This window comes from Camellia sinensis, chromosome 2, assembly GCF_055761805.1.
Source record: "Camellia sinensis isolate YWXY chromosome 2, ASM5576180v1, whole genome shotgun sequence".
NCBI classification, from domain to species: domain Eukaryota; kingdom Viridiplantae; phylum Streptophyta; class Magnoliopsida; order Ericales; family Theaceae; genus Camellia; species Camellia sinensis.
Genome location: NC_138962.1, coordinates 17,445,216 through 17,471,799, shown reverse-complemented (window position 1 = coordinate 17,471,799; position 26,584 = coordinate 17,445,216). Strand labels below are relative to the sequence as shown.

Genomic DNA, 26,584 nt, shown 5'->3' with positions numbered 1-26,584 from the left:
TATGAAATTTTTGTATATAAAATTTATTTTATTTTTTATTTTTTTTATCAGCATGTATTTTTTGTTTGTACAATACTATCCTACTAAAAAATATTTATGGTAGGTTTGGACTTCAAATTTATAGATGGAAAGAAAAAGGAAAGATATATGTGAAAAGAAAATGAAGTACTGATTAGGACTAGCCTAGTAATTAAACTTTTCTTTATTTTTTCCTTTGTTATGAGAAATTTAATATTCAAACATATCTAAGAGTGTAAAAATGACTCGCGGCCCGGGGTGGGCTCGGTTTGTTTAGGCCCGTTTGGGCCTGGGCTCGAGTCCAGCTCGAGCCCTTGGGCTTGGGCTATCATTTTGAAGCCCTACTTGGCCTGTGGACCCGGTCCGCCTAACCCAGCTCATCGGCCCACTTAAGGCCCACTCAAGGCCTGGGCTGCCCGAGGTCTAATGTTTTTTTTAGTAAAAAATAATAAAATTTTGATACAAAAAATTTAAAAAAACAAAAAAAAAAATTGGCAGGCTTGCCCAAGTTCGAGGCCAGGCCAAGGCCTACCGGCTTGGCCTAAGGCCCGAATGCCCTTGGGCCTGGGCCTAATTGTTTTGGCCTGTGGCTCGGCCCGAATTTTAGCTGGAGCTCGTAAGACTCGACATGGGTCGAGCCAGGCTGGGCCAAATATACACCTCTAAACATATCATTAAAATATTACTCAACTTAATATGAGAGTTTGGAATTTCTATTGCTTTCTCCCACATGACAATACTGCATAATATGCTATCTACACCAAACAATGCCCTCAAAGCAAAAAATCAACCTACTTTATAAAGAAATTTTAGAAAGTGAGCCTTTTATAAACTATTTTGAAGCAAACACACCATAGTTGGGGTGAGTTTTTCAATATCCCACTTTCCATGGGAGATATTAACATTTGCACAAGAAAAGAATGACATTGGTCAAGTAATTAAGCAATGTTGAACCTAAAATGGTATGGCTTAATTTTGTAAGAAATACTATAAATTTCTTTACATAACAAGATTTATCTTTATAATTATGCGATTACAAGACGTCTAAAAACCCAAATTCTATGAAGCAAAAACGACACTTTTTGTTCTTTTATGGGGCAAAAAAGAAATTTTATTCATGTGAATTATAGAAGAATAAAGCATTGCTTTGGTAATTAATATAAGAGAATGATGGAGTGAGAGTGAGTGATGTTTTACTACAGAGGTTTTTTAGATTTGGTCTCAATTAATTTCTAACATATAATTCTTATCCCACATAAAAACATCCAATTTATTTGGAATTTATTTTGTCATTTGTCTGAATGATTGAAAATGTGAGAAATGGAGAAATATAAACAAAAGATAAGAAAAAGAACTACGGAAATAAATTATAAGAAATGGAATTATTTTAAAATCCATGTTTTGTTTTCCTTCAAAATTTATAAGATTTAGCAAAAAATAAAAGTTGCTTTATAATTTTTTTTATAAAAAAAAAAATGGTTTCCCACCAAAGTTTGACCTATGCAATTGTGACACCTCGGTTCCTTTCATTTAAATAAAAAAATGACTAATTCAAATTTGCAAACTAGAGTCAAACTCATAAAAAATCACAAATATTTTTTTTATTAATCATTTATTTGTGAGTTAAAAAAAAAAATGATTTTGTGCGACACATAAATTACCAAATGAACAATAAAAAAAGAGTGGTTAGGTTTAGAGCTATTGTGAAAAGATAGTTATAATTAATTTTTTAATTAAAAATTAATTTTTTTTTATAATTATTATTATTATTATTATAAGAAAGGAAGTAGGCTATAATTTGAAAAGTGACTTATAACCTCCTTTTCAAGAAGGAACCTTCCTTGCATATGATATAGGTGAGATTTTCAGGTTAAGCCTCATAGCTGGCTCAGAGCTGGCTCGCTCATCTCCTAGCCGTTCCTCCACTTCCCTCACTTTCTCTCTCCTCCCTCATCCAAGGTACCACTCTCTCTCTCTCCATCAATCATCAATGTGCCTGCACATTTAGGTACTCTGTAATTATCCACCATCTTACACAAAATTAAGGGTTTATAATGTAATCATGGTTAGGGTTTTGTTTGACTGATAAAAAAAGCTTCTCTCTTTTTAATGATCTTTAGATACAGATGTATTGTAATAGTTGAAGGAGACCAAGAATCAACAGAGAAAAATACAGAGGAGGGTTGTGGTGGTGAACACGTTGTTGTCTTCGCTGGAGAAGAAAGATGAGTGCTTCGAGGTTCATCAAGTGCGTCACCGTTGGCGATGGAGCTGTTGGCAAGACTTGTATGCTTATCTCCTATACCAGCAACACCTTTCCCACTGTGAGTATCAATGCTGCTTCTCTGTTTCGATTTTGAAAATTAGGGTTTTCGTTTATGCTTCTCTGTTCCTATTTAGGTTTCTTCTTCTTTTAGTTCTTTGACGAATGAGGGAAAGGGAAGCAAAATTTGGTGCATTGAATTGAGCAAGTTAGGGTTTTCTTTTCTTGGTCAATGCTACATCTTGAAGAACAAGACTTTCTAGTTTTCTGTTTGTTTTCTCTGGAAGATGGAAGGAAAAGCAAAGGGCGTTTTTTTTTTTTTTGGAGGGGGTGGGGGGTTAATTTGTGCAATTAGGGTTATTTTCTTGAAGAAATTGTCTTTTTTCATTGCTGTTTATTTGGTAAAAAGGGGAAGGAAAGGAAAGTTTTCAAGATTCAGGGTTCCATGGACTTTGATCGGTTGAAGTTATGGGTGAAATAGAAGTTCTGCTCTCAATCTTCTGGCTTTGACTATGGAAATGTTATAGACATCAAAATGCAGATTTAGTTATGTTTCATATATTGAGGAATTTCTTCACTTGATTTTGGAAGCTTGAAATTGTGAAGGTTCAGATAATTTTTAATTTTTTATGATGGAAATTTTCCTATTCGAAGTCTGAATCGACTGAACTTGGAACAGGATTATGTGCCGACTGTTTTTGACAATTTTAGTGCAAACGTGGTTGTGGATGGGAGCACTGTTAATTTAGGACTTTGGGATACAGCAGGTAAGTTCATATTAGCCAGTGATATCTTCTTCTTCAACGAACTCTTCACAAGTGCTGGATTTGACTTGTTTGTTTCATGGAACAGGTCAGGAGGATTACAATAGATTAAGACCCCTGAGCTATCGAGGGGCTGATGTCTTTATACTTGCATTTTCTCTGATTAGCAAGGCTAGCTATGAAAATATATCAAAAAAGGTAAGAATAATCTTTTCTTGTAAAGATAGATGCCTTTCTTCTCTGATCATAAGATAATTTTCTGTCTGATTAGATAGCATGCTGATACATGCTTCTTTTTTTTGGGGGGTTCTGTTTTCGATGGTCAGTGGATTCCTGAATTGAGGCATTATGCTCCTGGAATTCCAGTAGTTCTTGTTGGAACAAAGCTTGGTTAGATTCTCTTTCCTATCCTTTTCGTTGTTCTAGTTAGTTCTACTATTGGCTATTTTCAGACATTTGCATCTAGCATTCTGTCATAAATGTTAGATTTGCTCTTTGAAAGTTTTCACCAGAATTTCTTTATGCCCATGATTGCAAACTTACTTACATTTAACAATTTTTAACTCCATTTCCAAGTTCTTTTGAAGCATATCTCGATAATTGGGCCATTTTGACATACAGAAGGGAAGTTTTTGCAGAAACATTTTCAGTTTTGCATCATTTATCCCCAAATATCCATTACCTATCTTTCTCTTCTTCTTCTTTTTTTGGGGGATTAATGGGAAGCAGTAGAAAGTTTCAGTTATGAGCTTTTCACAAAGCTTTTCTTCTATAGTTGAAGAGTGCTAAGCTGCCATGTGAGCCTGAATAAGGGTTGGTTTGGCAACCCTTGAAAAATCCAAAAAGTTATCAAAAAAGTTAAAAAATTATCACTATGCACCAAAAAAAAAATATTAAAAAACTAATATACAAATATTAATACAAATAAAAAAAAACCCCCAAGATTGGTACTGACATGATGGTGGAGTTAGTGACTGGGGGAAAAAAAAATTATAGTAAAATATTCACTAAATTTTTTAATGCTAAAATTGGGCCCATGGGGCCACACCATGGGTCCTGTTTTGATAATTTGAACCGTTCAAAAAACTCGTCTAATATTATATGCCTGTAAAAAATCACGTCTATCGAATATCGCTAACTACATGATCAAATCAGTTTTGTATAAAAATGAATGGTGTTATAGTTAACAGTTAATAAAAAAAATTAACACAATCAGATAGCTATCGATATCCAATCAATGTAATTTTTTGCAAGCATATGGTATTTGACGAGTTCTACACATTAAACAGTTCCGATTAAAAAAACGAGACCCGTGGTGGGCCTTCACGGGCCAAACAACACCAACCAATCAAAGCCTGAGAAGGAGACAATATTTTCTCACCTACTCACCCAGCCAGTCACCACTGCCATTCCGTGCGGCCTCTTACCCTATCTTCTCCTACACACTTATTTATACAATTTTTTAATATATATTTTTTCATAAAAAGTCAAAAAGTTATTCCAAACATCTATATTTTTTTCCTCAACTTTTTAGTCCGAAAAAACAAAAAGTACACTTATTTAGGACACCCTTACTAGGTTCATTCAAAATTAATAGCTTCCTGCATAGCTACACTATGCAAATATTCTGGAACTTTGCAAGAAAGAGTTAATATTCATTGCTGTTGTGGCACTTCTCTAGCTAATGAAATACACAATAGTAATTTCTTTGAGCTTTGTGGAACTGCTCGTGGAATTTCATGACCAGGGTCAACAAATTTAGTATTGTTTTTGGCATTTCATGTGGGCAGTGCTGAATCCTAGATATGTACTGGTGCCATCATAATTATGTAGCATTTAATTTTAATTGAAGCTTTCATATTGGCTACTAAGATCCATTTAGCTTCTTTGTATATTATTTTTAATGATCTCCGTAAACAAGATAGACATCAGTACTTAGAGGTGGAAACCTGAACCACTGGATATGATTTTGTTCTTAATAAGAAAAAAATAATACAAGATAGTTTTAGTTGCAAGTTCAGCCTGGTTACTGAAATGGACCAAGTCAATTGCCACTGAACCATTTGAATAGTTTCAATTTGGCAATGTTTGATTTATAGTTCTATCGTGACAGATTGGTCTTAGTTGTTGACAACCCAATTGAATCACTATGACAGATTGGTCTTAATAAGTTAGTTGTTAATCAGCAACCCAATAGGATCCCTATAGGCAATTGAAAGATTGTTCTCAGATTCTTGGATCCATGAGGTGGCTTGCGAGACCAGAAAAAGTGGATGGTATTTTTTGTAGACAATTGGAATAAAGTCCACTTTTGTTTTGTTAGGTAGAGATACTAAACCAAATGAAATTGAGTTTTGAAATTCTCATTTCGAGATGCAGAGACTTCTTGATGTTTCTGTTTCTGACCCATGGTAACAATATCAACTATCACTTCACTATGTTTGTTTCCAGTTTTTTGAAAACACTTTTCAAAAATTTCTACTTTCTACTTTCTTGTTTTTTGTATTTTTTTTTGTTTTTACTGATTTTTTAAAAATATTTTAAGCAATTTTTTTTAATTTTTAGACACATCTAACATAAATATACTTACAAGGTATAATTTTCGTGAATTTTTTTTTTAAAAAATTCACTAAATACCAAAAAATACAAAAAAAAAAAAAAACGAAAATTCAGTCTATTTTTCGTATTTTTGTGTATTTATTAATTTTTTAAAATATTTTTTCACAAATGTTTTACTTTTTAGATACACCTAAAAAAGTAAAAAAAAAAATATTTAAAATTGTGGGTACTTGTATCAAGCTCAATACGTGGCAAGCTCTACAGGTGCCACATCACCAAAACCCCACCCACGTGGCAGACCAATAAGGCACCACGTCGGGCATGTTGTATGTTTGATACATGGCGAGCCCTATGGGCGCCATGTGCCAAGGCAACCAAAACTATATGCTTAGCCTAAGCGGGAGCATATATATAAGCCTAAATATATCTAGATATGAAGTGCCCTGCAACAGGCAGCACCATGGCCCCCGCAGGGTCCATGGTCCTTCATACCTCGCTCCAAGACCAAACAACAATACAATCAGCCCCCAGTTCACTTGGACTTGGATTGATAAACACTAGCTCTCCTAAACATTGAAATAAGCCCGCGGTCCATGCTCCTACTTGGTCGCTTAGAAGCGAGCCCCTCTCCTAAATATTGAGATAAGCCCGCGGCCCATCCTCCTACTTGGTCGCCTGGAAGCTAGCCCTTGGCTCTCCTAAACACTAAGGTGGGTCCTAGCCCCTTCACCTACTTGGATGCTTGGGTTGGGAGCAGGACCCAGGCACTACTGCTCGGGATCATCAGAGGATACTGGACTGGCAGCTGAGGTCATGGGATCGTCAAGATGGTTGTCTTCTTGCTAAGACAACTCCATCTCGACCAGGCTTGGAGAAGAGGCAACAATGACCTTACGTTCATGTCATCCGATGCATATACGAAACGATACTTTCCACCTGCCATGAAACGTTGCTCTTCGCCTGCCGTCGAGCCACAGACGGCAAAAGGGCTTATATTACTTCTGGCAGAGTTGAGGAGAACGAGCCACCTGTCCAACAGTTTACTTGGGCTCCAATACTCCTGTGGCCTATATAATGTATCGTATATGCAGCGAGACAACAACAACAATACAGCCAAGTCTCATGCTAAAACACCCTCTCTCGCTTTACATTAGTATTTAAGGTCTATCACTGCCAACCTCTCCCTCTCTAAGCTTGCCTTGATTTCCTCCTCTCCATCTCCAGTGATCCCAAGCCATTGAAGTGCCCGCCATCTTCTCGGACTACATCTAACCACACCTCTCACCCACATTACTCTGCTGGGGAAGAGTGGTGCCCGCTTCACATGGCACCCAAAAAGAACATTGGAACTGGAATAACAGCATTCCAAGGTGGCGGTAGGGAGACCCTGGCGGAGACCTCAGAACACAACTCCGGCGGCTCTCCAGAAGAACAATCCTCCCAACTGGTCATAGCGGATCAACTACATGCGTTGACTGAGAGCGTCACCTCTCTTCAACAGAACCAACAACTCTTAATGGATGCCCTACTAGCCTTACAAAAGGCACTTACACTTCCATCATCGTCTAACCCTCTTTTAACATCACAAAATGGCGCTCCACCATTAGCCCAGAATGGCTCGGAAGCCAACCTCGCTACACAAAGCAACTTGTGAACCCAGGCGGGAGGACAAACAGTCGCCCCGCTCCCTCCGTCAGCTCCCAGCCAAATACCTCCACCGCAAGTTGGATCCATTAGCGGAGCTCCCACCGCAATGACTTCGACTAGCTCTCCAGCTCTCTCGGTGGATCAGAACCCTTCCTAGCCATTAACATTGGAAGTAGTAAAAGAGCACATACACAGTCTACTTCAGACAAACAAAGGTCACATCCCTACCTCCCCAGAATTAGACCTCCGCCCCCCTTACCCTATTCACATCGCAAGTCTTCCATATCCGGTGGGATATACATTACCCATGTTTGTTCGCTTCGACAGACGAAAAGGGAACGCCAGGGAGCATGTTTCACGCTTTCTTGACGCCCTTGGAGTTCACCGAGAGGACCGAAACCTCCGCATGAGGGAATTCTCCAAATCCTTCACAAATCGAGCATTCTCGTGGTATGCTAACCTCGCTGCTGGCTCTATTTCTTCATGGGAAGCCTTAGTAAAAATTTTTTACATCAAGTTCTTTTACGTTGAAGAAAGGTTAACCACCCTTCATTTTATGAGGGAAACACAACGACTTGGGGAGGACATCCTCGTTTGCGTTTGCTGTTTCAGAGAAAAAGCAGTAGACATTCAAGACCTGATGGAAGAACACCAACTGGTGTCATTGTGCATTGAAGGAATGCTCATGACTTATAAACTCCAGTTGGTCAACCACCATTTCCTTGACTTTTCCGCTTTATGTGCTGCGGCCCGAAACATAAGTGAAACAGTAAGATCAAGGGCACGAATGACAGCACCACAACCCCACTCATGGCGACCAACGGCACCTCAACCTTCCTCATGGAGGCCTAACCGACGCAATCACGCTGTGTATGCAGCCGAAGGCCCCTTTAGAGGAAGAGGAGACTCGCAGGCAAAAAAGAGAAAGTTTGATCAAATTCCCCCGCCGTTACCTATATCAGTGGACGAGGCACAAGCACTCCTCAACGTTTAGGTAGAAGATGGAAAAGTTCACCTCCCCGAGCCAAGGCGACTTGTCACCAAAAAAGATCCAAGCGCGGGCAGACTATGGCATATACCATCGTTCCGTTAAACATCCTACTACGGAGTGTTGGGCACTCAGATCCCTAGTTCGAAAAATGATGTCTGACGACGCTTTGGAGTTACCCCGCCAAACAGAAGATGTCTTGAAAGATCCCCTCCCGCGCCACAAGGATAATGGCAAGACGGTCATGATGCTGTCGCATTATGACGAGATGGAAGAGCCGATGGTGTGCGAGTTCTCTGAACCCGCAGCTCCCACTTGTCCAGACTTCGAGACCAAGCGTGTGATAGCGCTTAAGAAATCGACAAAGTTCAAATGGTTCTTTGACCAATTCGGCCTGTCCGAAGCAACACGCTTTGAAGCCACCAAGGCCTTTTTAAGACTTGCGGAGCAAAACGATGAAACATGCATGAGTGTAAGCGGATCAATAAGGAAAGTATTTCGGGACAACTCCTTGGCAATAACCTTTACCGAGGCTGACAAACAAGTACTGTTTCCACATAACCGTCCCCTCTACGTCCCAATATTCATCAATGGGATGGAGTTTCAAAGAGGATTCATGGATAAAGGAGCTTTACTCAATGTAATGCCTTATTCTACTTTCCAGGCAGCCGAGATCCCACCAAAACACTTAGTCAGACAACCCATCTCCATCACCGGTTTTGGAAGCCAAAAAATTAAAACCATAGGTCATGTCCAGTTAGACTTAGCGGTGGGACCAATTCGTTCCACTACTAAGTTCCATGTTATAGAAGCAGAGACGACCTATCAAGCTCTCCTAGGGAGAACTTGGCTTCACATGTATGTTGCGATTTCGTCCATCTACCATCAATGTGTCAAAGCAATCTACAACAATGAGGTAGTAGCCATAGCTGGCTCTCAAAAGCCTTTTCGAGTAGATGAAGCTCACATGGCAGATGCGGTATTTTACAACCATGTCGATGAAGATGAACCTCCCTTGCCACTTCGAGGAACTCCTATACCCAACTGGGACGACCTCTCTGAAGAAGATTCATCACCACCTCGCAGAAAGACATTCACCAAATCAGAATCTTCAAGAAAGCTCCCTAAAGTCACCAGGTTTCAAACAAAAGATGGCGGAGTGGTATACCGTTTATGACGGTGCGAGGGGTTGGCAAATGTTACCAATGCCGACCCCCAGCTAGACGACGTAGCAATCGCCCATCGTGAACTAAGTGCAGAAGATCACTGTTGCTACACCTTGTCTGCGCTGGCCCAACGCCCGCCAATGGCAAAGAATAAAAAAAGTAGAGACAAGAAGAGTAGAAGGAGGAAAAAAGTCGTGGCTTTTCCAGCAACAGATAAACACTTTGACAGATCCTATTGTCCTGTGATAACTCATTTGGATGGAGCTGAAGGCTCAAATGTTAAACCCCTCGCCAAGGCAACCATTTCATCTCCTAACCAAGTCCCCGCCAACTCAGTTGCAATCCTAAAGCAAGATGGATTGCAAGATGTTCGACCTGCTCCAGAGTGTTTACAGGACGGCCCTCAGCCCCAAAAGCAAGAACTGGAAGAAATCAACATAGACCCTGAAAGGGAACCCAGGTCCTATCTTCATTTGCAAAGATCTTCCAGCAGAACAAAGGGGGCCCCTCATCGAGTTGATCAAGAAGTACTCGGACGTTTTCGCGTGGACATATGAAGAAATGCCAAGATTAGACAAAGATGTTACCATGCACCGTTTGAACGTCATCCCCCTGGCTCGCCCAGTCAAGCAAGGGGTAAGATTTTATAAGCCCGAGGTGGAGCGCAACATCAAGGACGAAGTGGTGAAGCTGCTTGGAGCAGGGTTTATCAAACCCATCCAACATCCCACCTGGCTTTCTAGTATCGTCCCAGTTATCAAAAAGAATGGTCAAATTCGAGTATGCGTCGATTTCAGAGATCTAAACAAATCTTGCCCCAAAGATGAGTTCTCACTCCCAAACATAGATACCTTGATTGATTCAGCGGCGGGGCACCATATGTTCTCATTCATGGATGGCTTCAGCGGCTACAACCAGATCAAGGTGGCTCCAGAGGATGCCCCAAAGACGGCATTTCACACTCCTATAGGTAACTTTTTCTATACTGTAATGTTTTTTGGGTTAAAAAATGCAGGAGCAACATACTAGAGAGCTATGACAGCCATTTTTCACGATATGTTGCACAAGTCCTTGGAATGTTACATTGATGATTTGGTAGTAAAATCCAAAGAGAAGACCAGTCACCACAAAGACCTCCAAAGAGTTTTTGAACGTTGTAAAAAATACAGACTCAAAATGAACCCGCTTAAATGCGCATCCGGAGTCACTGCCGGCAAGTTCCTTGGCTGCATCGTTCATCACCATGGGATAGACCCTGACCCAACAAAGGTCGTCGCCATCAAAAATATGCCACGACCAACCAATCTAGACGAGTTGAGAACCTTCCTTGGCCGGGCATTTTACTTGAGACGGTTTATCCCAGCTATGGCCGAAATAACACAACCCTTCAATTCATTACTAAAGAAGGATGTCAAGTTCATTTGGAATGAGGAACACCAACAAGCATTCAAAGGAGTGAAGTCAGCTTTAACATCCCCTCTCTCCATGACTCCTCCTCAGCCGGCGAGGCCCTTACTCCTCTACATCACTTCCACGCCGAAATCAGTCGGAGCTCTGCTCGCCCAGGAAATTGACGGACTTGAACGACCCGTGTACTACATAAGCAGAGTCATCCAAGAGGCTGAGATCCGATATTCCCTCATTGAACGACACTGCCTCGCCCTAGTGTTTGCCGCCAAAAAGCTCCGCCATTACCTTTTTCTTACCCCATTCATCTCATGACCAGAAGCGATCTTATCCGATTTCTCCTCACTAGACCAGCGCTCTCCGGCAAGCCAGCCCGTTGGCTCCTATCTTTAGCAGAATATGACATCACTTGCAAAGCTCCCAAGGCCATCAAGAGTCAAGCGCTCGCTGACCTCTTGGCTCACTTCCCCAGTGTAGAACATGAGCCGCCCTCGGATGAATTGCCAGGAGATGAGTTCCAAGCGGCTGAAGTAAACACCGAAGGAGAATGAAGTTTGAGCTTCGACGGATCGTCTACCTCTAAAGGAGGAGAAGCTGGAATAGTCCTTATTTTCCCAAATCAACCTGAAGTCAATTTGTCGTATAAACTGGATTTTAAGTGCTCTAACAATGAGGCGGAATACGAAGCCCTGATATTAGGACTCATGGCTGCACTCCACCTAGGAGTAAGTCTCCTATGTATCAAAGGCGACTCTAATCTGGTGGCCAAGCAAACCAATGGAGACTATGCTATCAAAGAGCCCCCTTTGGCCTCATACAGAACCATTGTCCAAAGGTTGACAGACAAATTTGACACAGTAAGGATAGAACATGCTCTTCGCTCCAACAATCGACACCCAGACGCCCTTGCTACCTTGGCTTCTAAGGTAGAATTCACGGAAGAATCAACTAAGATAGAAGTTCTGAAGCGCTCTATGCCGTGCTCGGTAACAACTATCTTACCCGAAAAAGAACCTGTCGACTGGAGAGCCCCAATCATCGATGAGCTCCGCGCCCCCTCAGGTAAACTACCTTTGTGCGAAATCAAACACTTCACGATTTACCAAGTAGTCCTGTACTACAGAGGGCCTGGGGGTCTGCTAGCACGTTGCATCGATCTTACCGAAGCCAAGTCTAAGCTAGAAGGGGTTCACAACCGCTCTTGCGGAACAGGAGACGTAAGCCTCTATAAGAGGCTACAATGACAAGGATATTATTGGCCTACCATGGCCAAGGAAGCAAACGACCTTCAAGGAAAGTGCACCAAATGCCAGGAATTCCCTCCAAAAGCTGAATGCAATTTCATAGAAATCACCTCCGACTGGCGTCAGGTGTATATAGATTACCTCAAAGAAGCATCATTGTCGCCAGACCGCTCTGCAGCTGCAATAATCAAGAAGCGAGCTCCAAAATTCTTTTTCCAGGAAGGGCAGCTTTTTCGGCATGGCTTTGACGGGAAGCCTTTACGTTGCTTATCGGGAGCAGAAATCCAAAAAGTTTTAGAACTTGCTTACGGGTCGGAGCACCAAGGTGGAGCCAAGCTATTCCAGCATCTTCTGCATATAGGTTATTATTGGCCTACCATGGAAGCATATGCCAAAATGTATGCCAAACGTTGCAAACCTTGTCAACTCCATGGAAACCTTATTCACGCACAAGCCACCGACCTGCATAGTTCAAGCTCACCATGGCCTTTTCACACGTGGGCTATGGATCTCATTGGCCCCATCTCTCCACCGTCAAAGGGACACATATGGATTGTAGCGGCCACGAAGACTTACACAAAGTGGGTAGAGGCCATCCCCTTGAAGAAGGCAACAGGAGCCGCTGTCTCCAATTTCATTCGAGAATTCATTATATGTCGTTTTGGTGTACCTAGAGTAATCCTCTCGGATAATGGGACCCCTTCTGTCAACCGCCAAGTGGGGCAACTCTTCGTCTTTTACGACATCACACACCATAAATCAACGCCTTATTATTCTCAGGGGAATGAACAAGCTGAAGCAACAAACAAAACACTCCTTAGAATCCTTTCAAGGACTCTCAAGGATTATCAAAGGAACTGGGCACATGTGCTTCCAATGGCGCTCTGGGCATACAGAACATCCAAAAGAAGACCAACTCAAATTATCCCATTTTTGTTGGTATATGGCACGGAAGCCGTCCTCCCAGTGGAAATTGCCATACCCTCAGCTCGTATGGCCCTCTGAAGTGGAACTAGCCCGTACTCTAGACTGTCAGAGCTGGAAGTCCTTGATGAAAAAAGGGACAAAGCCCAGACTAATCTTAGAGTTTACTAGGGCCGTATAGCTAGAGCTTATGATACTCTGGTACGCCCAAGACAGTTCCAAGAAGGTGATTTAGTGTTACGAGCTGCACCTCACGTCATGAGGGGAACATCAACCTATAAGTTCACACCTAAGTGGCAGGGTCCTTATATAGTAAGGGAAGTCAATGAAAATGGGTATTACAAAATCTCTGAGCCTGACTCTCAAACCCTCCTGAGCCCTATCAATGCGAAATGGTTAAAGGCTTACTATCTTTAGAAATTACTCATTGCTATATGATGTACTACACCAAGATATATTGTGCCCATTTGGGCTTCTTCAATGAATATCGTCCTTTTCCATACTTATTTTAACTATAATCACAAATAATAAAAGAAGACGCTCTAACTATAAAATCAGCTCCATTAAGTAGTTGAAGATTTTCAATTACAAAAAAGAAAGGGAGGCCCAAATCTCCAACATACAAAAAGTTTTAGGCTATAAAGCTATCATATGCTACAAAGCTATGATCCAACTAAATCAAGACTCTGAAAGCTTGATCTTCTTCTTCCTCACCCGCTAATCTTGCTTCAAGAATCGCTTTCTTTTCTCTTAAGCTAGAAGTCGCCAATTCTGCTTCATTCAAAGCTCTATGTGCTCGCTCAAAAGATAGCTTACGTTCCTCCTCCACTCGCACAACAACAACCAAAGCCTTATCTACTTTACCTAGCTCAGCCTTAATCCTCCTCCTCCTGACCCGGGATTCAAGAAGAGATAACCAATCATCCAACCAACCCACTTCCAATCTGTTAATCCAACCATCTCGAAATTCGCCCAAAAAAGCACGTTGGGCCAACACCTCAACAAGAGAAGCTATCTCCGGGGATAACTTGTAAAGCTTCTTAAGAAATTCTCCAAAACCATCCAAAAAATAAGTTCGAAGATTAGAGCTACCCAAGTGCATGAAAGTGGTAGGTTTATAATGTAGAACAAAGAGTAGGCGAGGAATTAACTCTGCTTTGACCCCGGCAAACAACACAGTTGGATCCAGTAGCTTTTCCTTCCCATCGATCCCTTTAAGAACCACACTGCCCCGGGGAAGATGAATAGGAGAAAAATCTCCATCAGTAGCATGAATGAGGGAATAATCTCCATCAATAGCTGGTAGTGACGGCTTTTGAAGGCTACTCCCAATATCACTGGCACCCTTCTGAATACGAGCACACCACCCAAGTCTGAACCAGTTGAAACAATAGGCGAGTTGACTCCAACTTCGGAGCTCGAAGGAATGGTGGGCACATTACTCTCTAGGCTTGCAGAGGCCGTAAAAGCATGTAAAGAAATGGGCGCAGAAGAGCCACTATCACATGACAAGCTCACGGATGTACTCGCACCTCCAACTCGTGAGCTAAGCACATCGCTATGTGAAAAATTACAACCACCTTCAAACAAGCGAGCAATAGGGACACCACCTCCAACCTTAGCCCGTAAAGGAACCAATGCATCCCTGAAATTTGGTGTATCCAGCAAAGAAAGCCTAGCACTAACCATGTCACATCCAATATCGTCTTCAACATCATCCCTTTCCCCCATAATCTCAAGACTCTGATCCGAACCCTCTTCACCATCCTCTGAATTTTCTGCATCATCCTCAGCACCTATGGGCAAGACTTTATGCCGCGCCAATTTTATCTGACACGCGCCAGCCAACCCCTGCAAACAATACAGGTATTTTAATACAAACGTATTGGAAACGCCACAAACTCACAAATAATTCCAAAATATGAAATATGAGTTTACCTGTGACGAATCAATGGTGTCAGTCGAGCAACCCCTCGCTTGGCGGGCAACCCTGGTTTTAGTAGGCGGATCTATACTTCCAATCTTTGGAGGTACTCTCCCAAGCACTGGAACAAGAACGGAGGAAGGGGGTGGCCTTTTACGCTTGGCACTAGAAGGACGGTTAGGAGAAACTATCTGGGTTTGTTCTAAAGCAATAGTCACCTTAGATAAGCGAGCCATACATAACTCAGGGTCATCAGACGGAATGAGCTCAACATGGACAGGATCAAGATCACTACTCAAGAAAGCCCGAAATAATGCAAGATTGCATCTCCAATACTTCCTCCAACTAGGGGTGGTTCCGCCAATTCTACCCTTACTTGCTAGCACAACTCGCCCCCGACGCCTTAATTCTTCTGAAAGAAAAGAGTATACATATAATTGCATACAGTCGGTGGCCGAAGGTACAGGGGAAGGAAGATGTTGAGGAACCCCTTGGTCCAAACCAAACTGTCGAGCAACCCTCAAAGGATTATAGGCCACCACACCGTATGTGCCATTCACAAAATAAGGTAAATACCCAGAAACGGTGTTAAGAACCATCACTAAATCCGCATCCCCCAAATAAGACACACCCGGCTCGAGAACAAGCTCGCAATCATCTAGGCGATAGGCAATGGTAGAAGATACTCCACAAACTGGCATGACATAAGGACGAGCAACAAACTTGCCCTCAAAATCAAAAATGCTGGCCAAACTCCCCTGTACACATCCCTCAGCCCACCTAGCAGAGCGCGGCTCACTTTCTTTAATGGAAAACACCTTTGGCATAGGGGCCAAGCTAGGAAATCTCTCATACAAAAACAACTGCAGAAAGGTAGTAGGGAGGAAGCTAGTAACATCATATCGTCCTTTGGAATAATCAACACCCTCCTGATACATATCTAACCTCCTATATAGCCCCCTAGAAATAAAGGAGCTAACGGAATCGGACGGCCGGAAGCAAGAATCGTAGCAAGAGGAAAGAGCTCATGGCAAATACCGTCTTGAGGTCTACCCATCAAGACGTACCGCAACAGTCAATATGTAATGAATGCAGCTAAATGCTCAACACTCCCCTATTTGTCCCCTTCCATCCCTAGACCTATGAATCCGTCCTCCGCATTTCCTTGCACCTGATGGCTAAGATCTCGAAACCAGTACCGAAGCCATCCCCTGAAAGTGTTTTTTGGTCGTTTTCGTGATTGAGGTGTTACTAACACTTTCTTTTGATAACGACTCAATAACTTCCCTGTCGGTGCCACGGCCTCCTCCAATCTCCCAACAATAGCCATCTGGCTAAGGGACAAACTTCCTGTGCTAGGATTTGCTGATCCAAGGTGCTCTAACCCCGTCAAGATAGCTACATCCTCTAGAGTAGGGGTCGTCTCGCCCCATTGCGCAATAAAAGTATGAGAGCTTGAACTCCAACGTGACAATGCGAACTCCAGGTAAGATGGCTCCCGTCTAATCCGCATACACTGAGAAATAGCAGTAGCAATTTTAGCTCCAGTAAGCACCTCACAATATGAGGGATGGCGAAAGATAGCTGCACTCCAGACATCAAAGTCATCTTTGGGCCTCGTATAATCCTCAAAAGCCGGAAAAGAATAAGGATAAGTGCCCCTCTCCACATGAAAACGTACAATAGACTCTCGAGGAACAAAAGCTTCAACCCTTTTCTCTGGCTCAACCCCACCAAGAAGAAAATCAGTTGGGCCCCCGCCATTGTCATCAAATAAATCCACCCTCGCCCAAAACAAATCCATGGCACCAAAGAAAGGTGCCCTACACCAATATTTCACTGGAGGGACGATTGGAGGATCCGTGTCCTTTTTGGCCTTAAAAAGATTTTTTTTGGATTTACCCACTTTTGACTTGGAAATGCCAGAAGAACCCGCTAGTGATTGTTGCGCGCTGCGACAGGAAACAACATTTCCCCTTTTTACTTTAGCCATTTCACAAAACCTCACTTTTCCTGCATCAACGCAAGACTTACAAATCAAAAATGGCATTCACCATTAAGGTGCATTTTACTTGAAATACATTTTACCAAAAAAAAAAAAAAACAATTTTGAGATAGCCCGTCCCTCGTATAACAAAACTCATCCCTCGCAACTCCCCTCCATCCCTTGCACTCGTCTTCATTTCCCTTGCAACTCCCTCCACCCCTCGCATTCATCTTTACTTCCCCTCATTTCAACTTTTTTGATATACAACCTACCAAAAAAAAAAAAAAAACTCTTCCCCTCTCTAAGGCTAAGACACTATTTTGAGATAGCCCCTTTCCCTCGCATAACAAAACCCATCCCTCACAACTCCCCTCCATCCCTCGCACTCATCTTCATTTCCCTCGCAACTCCCTCCACCCCTCGCATTCATCTTTACTTCCCCTCGCTTCAACTTTTTTGATATACAACCTACTAAAAAAAAAAAAAATAAATAAATAATTTAAAAAAAAACTTATATATATATTTATTCTCTCATAGCTCTCAATACAATCCTAAAATTTTGCCAAGTTCATGTCTCCAACTCCATAGCTCTCCAACATTTATTCTAACAGTTTATTATTATTTTCTAACCTTACACATCTCCAATATTTATTCTACCAATTCATTATTATTTCCTAAGCTTACACCTCTCCAATATTTGTTATTCATTCTACAATTTTCCAACCTTTTGACTCTTTACCAAAATAACATTTTATTGATTTGTCTCATCATCATTAAAAATAATAATAATAATAATTGAAAATTTAAAATTTAAAAATTAATTAATTAATTTTTTTTATATATGTATATTATATGTGGCTCACCTCCTTTAAGACTATCCAACATTTTTTTTTAATCACAACTCATACCTTATATATATATATATATATATATCAATATATAAAATTCAACTGAGCAACACACATACCTTTCAAGCCCACGGAAGCCCCAATCGCGATGAGCTCCGGAAGTGTTCGCTGCCCTTCTTTTTCCCCCTTCCTGGTTCGATTACTCCTCTCAAGCTACACCAATAGCAATAACCCTTACAAACCCACCTCCACTGAATCAAACAGGTCGACACCCCAGCCCTTCTCTGTCAACGACCCACGCACAGATTCCTCAATCAAGACCCAAACCCACTTGCGATCGGCAAGAACCCAACCTGAGCAACCAACCCGGAATCACCTCAACATCCAACAACCCAACCAATTGCCTCGCAGCACCTCCACGGCTCACCTAACGGCGACTTTCGCGACTCACAGCACTCTTCTGCCCTCCTTTCTCTCTCTGCCCGATTCGTCTCTCTTCCCGTTTCGCGACTTACAAGTTCGATTCACCACCCTCAAACAAACAATACAAAAATCTAGCCACTCTCCTATACCCAGAAACCGAACCTCCAATGTCTCAATCTGCTTCAATCCAAGACAGTGTGAGAGTCGCCTCACCACTGCTGCACTACTCCCCACTCTCGCGATTCACCAACGACAACCTCTGGTTCTCTCTAAAAGCTTGAATACAACTTAGGCAGCCAACCAACTTTAGAGAGAGGAGGAGAGCGAGTATAGAAACCCAGAAATCAACTTGAGAGACTATGGAACTCTTTTTTTTTTCCTTCTTTTTTCTTAACGGTACATTCATCTAAAAAAACAAAAACAAAAACCCAGCTACAGGTAACCAAGTCCATAGCACACCCTTCTGTACAATGGGTAAAAGGAGCAAACAGAGATCCTGATTCAAAAATATATATATATATATATATATATGTATGTATGTATATATATAGAGTCCTTATTTCTACAAAAAGGCGAGTTCCCTATTCGAATGGTTCGAACAAGTTCAAGTTATACCCAGAATATACACAATCTTTTATGTGACAAAAATACAATGTTCAAGCAGAACGAGAAGTTCCAAAAAAATAATAATAATAATAATAATAAAATTAAAAAATTAAAAAAAAAATAAAATAAAATAAAGATTAAATAAATTTATTCTGCGGTTGTACCTTCCCAAGAAAAAATCCTTAAACCAATAAAAAAAAAAAAAAAAATCTCTTTGCTTATTATAAACACTAAAAACAGACTGCAACAACCTTAGACTCTCCAAAAAGCTATTGCACGCTACCATGGCAGCTCCTAATCAGCAGCAATTAATGGTCTGCTCTAAAGCGATAACCCCAATTGATGAGTTGTCCTCTCCATAGATCGCTCTTTCCTAACAAAAGCTGCAAAAGTCAGTAAGTTCACCCCCCTTTTCTGATGCAACCCCGTTTTTATAAGAGCACAAATGCAGGACAACAACACCAAAAAAAAAAAAAAAAAACGCAAGCAAATTCATATTCACTTGCCAACACTCTCCTCTTAACTTCAACAACCCATTCTCTCTAAATGGCTTCCGGAAGAGAGGGACACCAAGATAACACCGTTTGGCGGCCGGTGAACAAGGCTCCAAACCCAAGAGGTCCAAGCTATAGAGCTTCAAGCTTCAACTCTAGAGCTTCAAGCTCGACTCCTACTCACCGCCGCCGCCCGGTGTGTGAATTCTTTTGAAAGATGCTCTCCATGCCTCCATGGCAATTCCAAGATCAGCTATTCGAATCCCCTTGGATCCAACACCCAATATCTGCTCATACAGTCGTAGAGGTGCCGGAAGAATTCCGGGGTAAAATAAGAGGATGGTACAAGGCACTAATCACTCCAGAACTTTACACAATACCACTGTCCCATACTTGGTTTTTGTTAAATCAAGAAATCAACCTCACTCTCCAGGGATCCACCTGCCAGACAAATCAAGTGTTAGTCCCACATTTCGAGAGGATCCGCATCAACATCCCTTGCAAAGACCGACAGAGAGAGATCTAGACCACCACATCTCCACCATTGGAAAATCCAAATGAAGATTTGGGACTTGGGTGGGACATAGAGAGCTTTGCAGATATCAACATGGGAGAAGAGAGCGCTTCCTGCAGTGCTCAGCCAAACATCCCCTACAACATTCCGCTTAACATCCTCTTCTTCAACATTGATGGCGTCGCTCGCCCTAACTTCCTCTAACACTACATGCACCTACATTCTAGCGGACACTTCCACCTCGTCATCATCACAAACACAAAAAAAAGGAGAAGCGAGGCCCAGTTCATGAGCCAAATCATGGGCTTTCCTAACACCAAGACCATTGCCCCTCCTCCTAGCGGCATGCAAAGGGTGAGGGGCGGAATCAGGTGCCTATGGAACGAAGCCGAAATCTCCTGTTAAGTAGTGGAAATTCTGCGGAATCAAGCCATCGCCCAACAAGCCCACATCTTTATCCGGCCGGCTCGCACCGGATGAAATTTAAAATGTAAACTCATGAGTAATCCAAATGCCCCTATTGTATCAAAAGCTTAATTTTAGACGACTCTATCTGAATATTTGTCTGCATGAGTTAATATTTTTGAAATTTTTTTAACATAGTCATGTACAAATACTCTCATTAGCTATAAGAGCATCTGTACAGGAGGGGCATTATTGTGGGTACTTGTATCAAGCTCAATATGTGGCAAGCCCTACAGGTGCCACATCACCAAAACCCCACCCACATGGCAGACCAATAAGGCACCACGTCGGGCATGTCGTATGTTTGATACATGGCGAGCCCTATGGGCGCCATGTGCCAAGGCAACCAAAACTATATGCTTAGCTTAAACGGGAGCATATATACTAGCCCAAATATATCTAGATATGAAGAGCCCTGTAACAGGTAGCACCATGGCCCCGCAGGGTGCATGGTTCTTCATACCTCGCTCCAAGACCAAACAACAATACAATCAGCCCCCAATTCTCTTGGACTTGGATTGATAGACACTGGCTCTCCTAAACATTGAAATAAGCCCGCGGCCCATGCTCCTACTTGGTCGCTTAGAAGCGAGCCCCTCTCCTAAACATTGAGATAAGCCCGCGGCCCATCCTCCTACTTAGTCGTCTGGAAGCGAGCCCTTGGCTCTCCTAAATACTAAGGTGGGCCCTAGCCCATTCACCTACTTGGATGCCTGGGTTGGGAGCAGGACCCAGGCACTACTACTCGGGATCTTCAGAGGATACTGGACTGGCAGCTGAGGTCATGGGATCGTCAAGATGGTTGTCTTCTTGCTAAGACAACTCTATCTCGACCAGGCTTGGAGAAGAGGCAACAAGGACCTTACGTTCATGTCATCCGATGCATATACGAAACGTTACTTTCCGCCTGCCATGAAACGTTGCTCTCCGCTTGCCGTCGAGCCACAGACGGCAAAAGGGCTTATATCCCTTCTGGCAGAGTTGAGGAGAACAAGCCACCTGTCCAACAGTTTACTTGGGCTTCAATACTCCTGTGGCCTATATAATGTATCGTATATGCAGCGAGACACAACAACAATACAGCCAAGTCTCATGCTAAAACACCGTCTCTTGCTTTATTCAAGGTCTATCACAGCCAACTTCTCCCTCTTCAAGCCTGCCTTGATCTCCTCCTCTCCACCTCCGGTGATCCCAAGCCATTGAAGTGCCCGCCATCTTCCCGGACTACCTCTAACCACACCTCTCACCCACAAAAATTTTAAAAATATTCACTAAAAAAAAAAATACATGAAAAACAAAAAATTCAGTTTTCAAACAACTGAATTCAGAAAATTGAAACCAAACACATTATTGCTTCTCCAATACCAATGTTCTTGGCATCTTTAGAAGTATTGCTTGTCTGCACTGACTTGAAGGGAAATGTTTCAACTTGGACTGAGGTCTTTGCTATTATTATCATGCTCTTTATCATCTTTATTTATTATGTCGTATGTCAATAGATTTGTACTTGTAAACTTGTATACGGTAATTGAGAGCAAGGTTTGGCTGGGTGTGATGCCCAAGTTTGAGTCTCATTATTGCTGGGTGGATTTGAGTCTCACTGCTGTGCCGTGCAACTTCCCCTATTCTCCTAAAACCAACTGAAAAAAAAAGGGAAAAAAAAACTTGTATATGGATATTGAGTTCTCTGTTATGATCAATTTTGAACCTGTCATTTTAGCTTTGCAATTTTTTTTTTTATTACCTATGGTACTGCATATGAATGTTGTGCGTGAAGTGAACAGTCCTTCAGAATGAATGACATCTTATTTTGCCTCCTGTAGATCTTCGAGAAGATAAGCAGTTCTTTGTAGACCACCCTGGTGCTGTGCCCATTACAACAGCTCAGGTATATGTGGTGTTCCTATGTTTGTAAAATTATTTTTTGGCCACAATTTGTCTTGTTTGCATCTGTCATTTGTAAATTGTGTTAGTCCCTCCAAGAGAAACCTGACTTCTGATCTTTTAAAGGGAGAGGAGCTGAAAAAGCTGATTGGAGCTGCTGCTTACATTGAATGCAGTTCAAAAACCCAGCAGGTGGATATATTTTATTATAATCCCGTGCATCTTCATGTAAACTTCTGTAATTACCTCACCATTTAATGGTTATTATAAAAATTTTCCTTTTAAAATTACAGAATGTGAAGGCTGTTTTTGATGCGGCCATTAAGGTGGTTCTCCAACCACCAAAGCAGAAGAAGAAAAAGAAGAAAAGGGGACAAAAAAATTGCAGTATCTTGTAAGAATTCTTGAGGAAAGTGAAGATGACCACCACCAACTCGCTGATTACCCCATAGTTTCTTGATCCCTCTGTTTTATCTTTCCACCTCGACGAAGCAGCAAGCTGTGGTTTATAGTCTCAACTGATGACTCCACTTGACACTCCTTTGCAGCGTCATGTGGTTGGTTGTCACTTTGTGAGTTGTGTTATGATTTGTATATTAAATGATTCAAATTATGTGCTTGGTAATGTCTTCAAAACTTATATTGCTTCTTGTCTAGATTTGCATTATGTATTATTAACTAGATTGTGGAAGATCCATATTATTAAAGGAACCAAATAGTTTGTGTTTCCTTTTGTGGGACACAATAGAGTTTAATTCTGTTTTTATGCTGATGTAGAATACTTGAAGAGCTGTGTGGTTATGCAATTGATTTGTTTTATAGATTTATATTTGTCAAACCAAGTGGCTGGTTTGATATGTGAACTCACATGACCCATGCTGTGGTGTGAATGTAGAGAAATGAAAATGGAAGGATAGGAATTGAAAAGGAAGGAGTATTCTGTGGTGCTGATCATCACTTTTTGTGGTGTAACATTTGCTTTTCCTTGACTATAAAATTGGCCCTGGATGCTCTACGCTCTACCAACGGTGACGGGGGTGGTTTGAGCCAGTTCGAATATCTTTCCCTCTCTAGAAAAAGTGATTTTGTATCTCTTGGCATGCTGATGGTAGAAATTCCCAATATTCTTGATTGGATTTGTATATCTTTCACTGAATTTCAGCCATCCGCTAAAAGCAATGCTCACCTTATCATTTTATCATTACTTTTTGAGTAATTTGTTGAGTGATAGGTAACTTCATTCGTTGTTTTCTAGTTATTCTTCATTCTTTCTTTTCAATAGATTCTTATTGCTTTCAAATTTTTGAACCCTCTAATTCTTTCCTTGCTTTTATTTTTTTCTTTTTGAATACAACTTCTCCACTGTCTTTCTATTGAATTCAATTTGATTATCTAACAATTTATTTTTTCTAAAATCTTGGGTATAGATAATTCATAAAAAATAAATAAATAAATAAATAGATTCAATAATTAGAATCATTAATAATATTATTTTTTCCTTTGATGAAAAAAAATAAATAGTAAATATGACTTTAAAAATATATATTTTTAAAGATAAATATAGTAAAATTATGTATCTATGATTATTACATTAATTCAATTTAATTTTTTTTATATATAAATAATATACCCACCAATTTCAAATTGCAGGAGTCTATTCCTCTCCTCAGCTGGAGAGAAGCTGGATATTTTTTTTATATTTTTTCTGGAATCTACAACTACTTCCATCAGTTTTTTTCTTTCCTCTCTCATCCCACCACCACCAATTCCTCCATTAATAAATACACAAGCTAGCACTTGTGTTTGGCAGGTGTTCATACACTGCTTCTCTTCGATACTCATCCCCTCTATTGGATCTCTCTCTCTCTCTCTCTCTCACACACACACACACACACACAAATCACTCTAATGGCTTCAAGGAGAATCTTGAAGGAGCTAAAGGACTTGCAGAGAGACCCACCAACTTCTTGCAGTGCAGGTACATACACATACACAGCAATCAAAATTGAACTGGCCTGATTCTTCTCTTCTAACACTAAACTTGACATACAATGGTGTACATGTTTAGGTTTACGAAAAATCAATTCATTTTCTTTTCCCTCCAAATCACTCAATCCAAATAGGCTGTAAAATTAACAATGGTGTTATGTATTTTGTTTAGGTCCAGTGGCCGAGGACATGTTCCACTGGCAAGCAACCATCCTCGGCCCAAACGATAGCCCTTACGCCGGTGGTGTGTTCGTGGTGACTATCCATTTCCCGCCTGATTATCCCTTCAAACCTCCAAAGGTAAGAAAAATTCTAAATACATAAAATTCAATCACAGAACGGACACAATCCTCTTATAGAAGATGACCCATTAAATGTGTGGGTTATGTGATCGAATTTTGTGTACATAAAAGAATGGTATATATATCATGAGGCATTTTCCTTGTGCAAGTGGGTTTATGACACTTCACTTTTGATCTTGTTTTTTATAGACAATCTTTGAATGGTTTCATTGTCAAAAACTCTGCTTGCAGGTAGCATTCAGGACCAAAGTTTTCCACCCAAATATAAACAGTAATGGCAATATTTGCTTGGACATACTCAAGGAACAATGGAGTCCTGCTCTTACCATATCTAAGGTGAAAATAAAATACCCACCATGAAAAACCATACTAGCCTTCTTTCTATACTTTCAATTTGAGATTAAATTAGGTAGTCCCACTACACAAGACTCTTGTTATTATAGAGTCAGGAATGATAAATGTAATCGAATTGAGCTCAAGTAACTTAGTTTTAGTGTTTTTATTTATTTATTATAGTACATTTAAGATTTTTGAATCTAATTAGAACTGAGTTTAGAATAATGAATTTTAAAATATATTTAAATTTAACTTATTTAAATAAAGATAAATTTTAACAAGTCAAAAATGAGTTAAGCTGAAATGTCTCTATTCATTTTACAGTTTTATGAATACGGAGAGACTATTTCTGATTAAAATACGTAGAATATTTTAATTTATATATTCACTTCATTTTGCAGGTTTTACTGTCGATATGTTCATTATTGACGGACCCAAACCCAGATGATCCACTGGTTCCAGAGATAGCTCACATGTGCAAAACTGACAAAGCTAAGTATGAGTCCGCTGCTAGAAGCTGGACCCACAAGTATGCCATGGGTTGACCCGACCCGACCCATGTTTGCTGTTGGCCCCCCCAAAAAAAAATCACCTTTTTTTTTGGTTTTTTATTTTATATTTTATATAATAAAACAAAGTCTCATAAAAGGCTGTACCTTTGTAATTTGAGCATCTATTTACCTAGAATAAAGTGTTGCCCAATGTATTAATCTGCTACAAATTTTTTATAGCTTACTCCTACTCGTTAGATATTTTAAAGATATTCGACTTAAAATTAATTGGGCACACGTGCCCTAAGCAAGCAACCCTTTCAGTCCTTGCTTAAGCGAGGATAAGCACCATAGCGTTTATGCGATAATTTTCTCTGGTCAACAATCTTTAATAAGATGCCACGAGGGTTGGTGGTTCAGTGGTGAAGACATTATTTTTTTATAACAATAAGTTAAGTTTGACTTTTAAAGATGTGAAATGCTAGATTTTTTAGTAATTCTTTTTTGAAATCTCACACTATATTCTAGTTGAACTTTGGCCCTGCTAGGGGGTAATTGATGAGCTCGACCGATGTCCCGGTAGTGAGTCCCTTTCTTTGGGAATTGGGAGTGACTGTTGTGTCTCATTTTGTAATACATTATGGATTTATTTTTATAATCTGAATCGTTCATGTTGTAAGGTTTGTTGAGTACTTCATGCATACCAAAAATCATATTAATCGGATACCAATAACTATATGATTGATAACCAAAAAAATAAACAAGAAGTTTTTCTTTTGAAAAATAGTATAAAAATATGCAATTCGATCATATAGTTATTGATATCCAATCAATATGATTTTTGGTAGGCTTGAAGTACTTAACAAATCTTACAAAATGAACGGTTCAGATCATAAAAATAAGCCCATAATGCATCTCAAAATAAGACACAACACAACAGTGACCCCAAGTTCCTTTCTATGAGTTAAGTTAAATCAAGTCAACAATCAGTTACTCGAGGCTTGGACCCACATATGCCGTAATAACATTTCAAAATATATATATTTTTTTGGATCAAAAAAGAAAAAACAAACTTTAATAAGATGACTTAGAAAAATAATGTGATGAAAGAAACATTTTTAGGCGAAATCTTGACCGATTCTAATATTATATTAAAGAATTTATAAATTTTAAAATGAATATTACTATTCAAATTCAAATGTTATACTTAAGTTTCAAATTCAATCATGTCATATCAATTAAAATATTTAAAATAACTTCTCTCTTATATTTTTTCTAAATATTAGCCAATCATATTTTTACATATTATTAGATCTAAAAAGTAAATTTGTATATCATTTG

The 26,584-nt window shown here is 40.4% G+C and overlaps 2 protein-coding genes across 3 annotated transcripts; both read left to right on the top strand.

Annotated features, from left to right (window-relative positions):
• Positions 1-1,800: 1,800 nt before the first annotated feature.
• LOC114311386 (rac-like GTP-binding protein 5) lies at positions 1,801-22,880 on the top strand. 2 transcript variants are annotated; one of them, XM_028257529.2, is made up of 8 exons: positions 1,801-1,977; positions 2,139-2,342; positions 2,961-3,048; positions 3,134-3,243; positions 3,372-3,435; positions 22,065-22,129; positions 22,252-22,317; positions 22,419-22,880. In XM_028257529.2, the coding sequence occupies exons 2-8, from the start codon at positions 2,244-2,246 to the stop codon at positions 22,521-22,523; spliced, it is 597 nt and encodes a 198-aa protein (XP_028113330.1). In that variant the 5' UTR covers positions 1,801-1,977; positions 2,139-2,243; the 3' UTR covers positions 22,524-22,880. The 2 variants fall into 2 exon arrangements, with proteins under 2 accessions (XP_028113330.1, XP_028113331.1); XM_028257530.2 differs by having other exon boundaries at positions 1,845-2,026.
• Positions 22,881-23,023: 143 nt separating this feature from the next.
• LOC114311387 (ubiquitin-conjugating enzyme E2 28) lies at positions 23,024-25,473 on the top strand. Its single transcript, XM_028257531.2, has 4 exons — positions 23,024-24,103; positions 24,287-24,414; positions 24,648-24,752; positions 25,154-25,473. The coding sequence occupies exons 1-4, from the start codon at positions 24,034-24,036 to the stop codon at positions 25,295-25,297; spliced, it is 447 nt and encodes a 148-aa protein (XP_028113332.1). The 5' UTR covers positions 23,024-24,033; the 3' UTR covers positions 25,298-25,473.
• Positions 25,474-26,584: the final 1,111 nt, after the last annotated feature.

Excerpts from the sequence above, each read along its gene's own strand:
- LOC114311386 (XM_028257529.2), top strand. The coding sequence starts at position 2,244 with ATGAGTGCTTCGAGGTTCATCAAGTGCGTCACCGTTGGCGATGGAGCT. Across the intron at positions 3,436-22,064 it reads TCTTGTTGGAACAAAGCTTG|ATCTTCGAGAAGATAAGCAG; the intron begins GTTAGATTCTCT and ends TGCCTCCTGTAG. Across the intron at positions 22,130-22,251 it reads TGCCCATTACAACAGCTCAG|GGAGAGGAGCTGAAAAAGCT; the intron begins GTATATGTGGTG and ends GATCTTTTAAAG.
- LOC114311387 (XM_028257531.2), top strand. The coding sequence starts at position 24,034 with ATGGCTTCAAGGAGAATCTTGAAGGAGCTAAAGGACTTGCAGAGAGAC. Across the intron at positions 24,104-24,286 it reads ACCAACTTCTTGCAGTGCAG|GTCCAGTGGCCGAGGACATG; the intron begins GTACATACACAT and ends TATTTTGTTTAG. Across the intron at positions 24,415-24,647 it reads ATCCCTTCAAACCTCCAAAG|GTAGCATTCAGGACCAAAGT; the intron begins GTAAGAAAAATT and ends CTCTGCTTGCAG.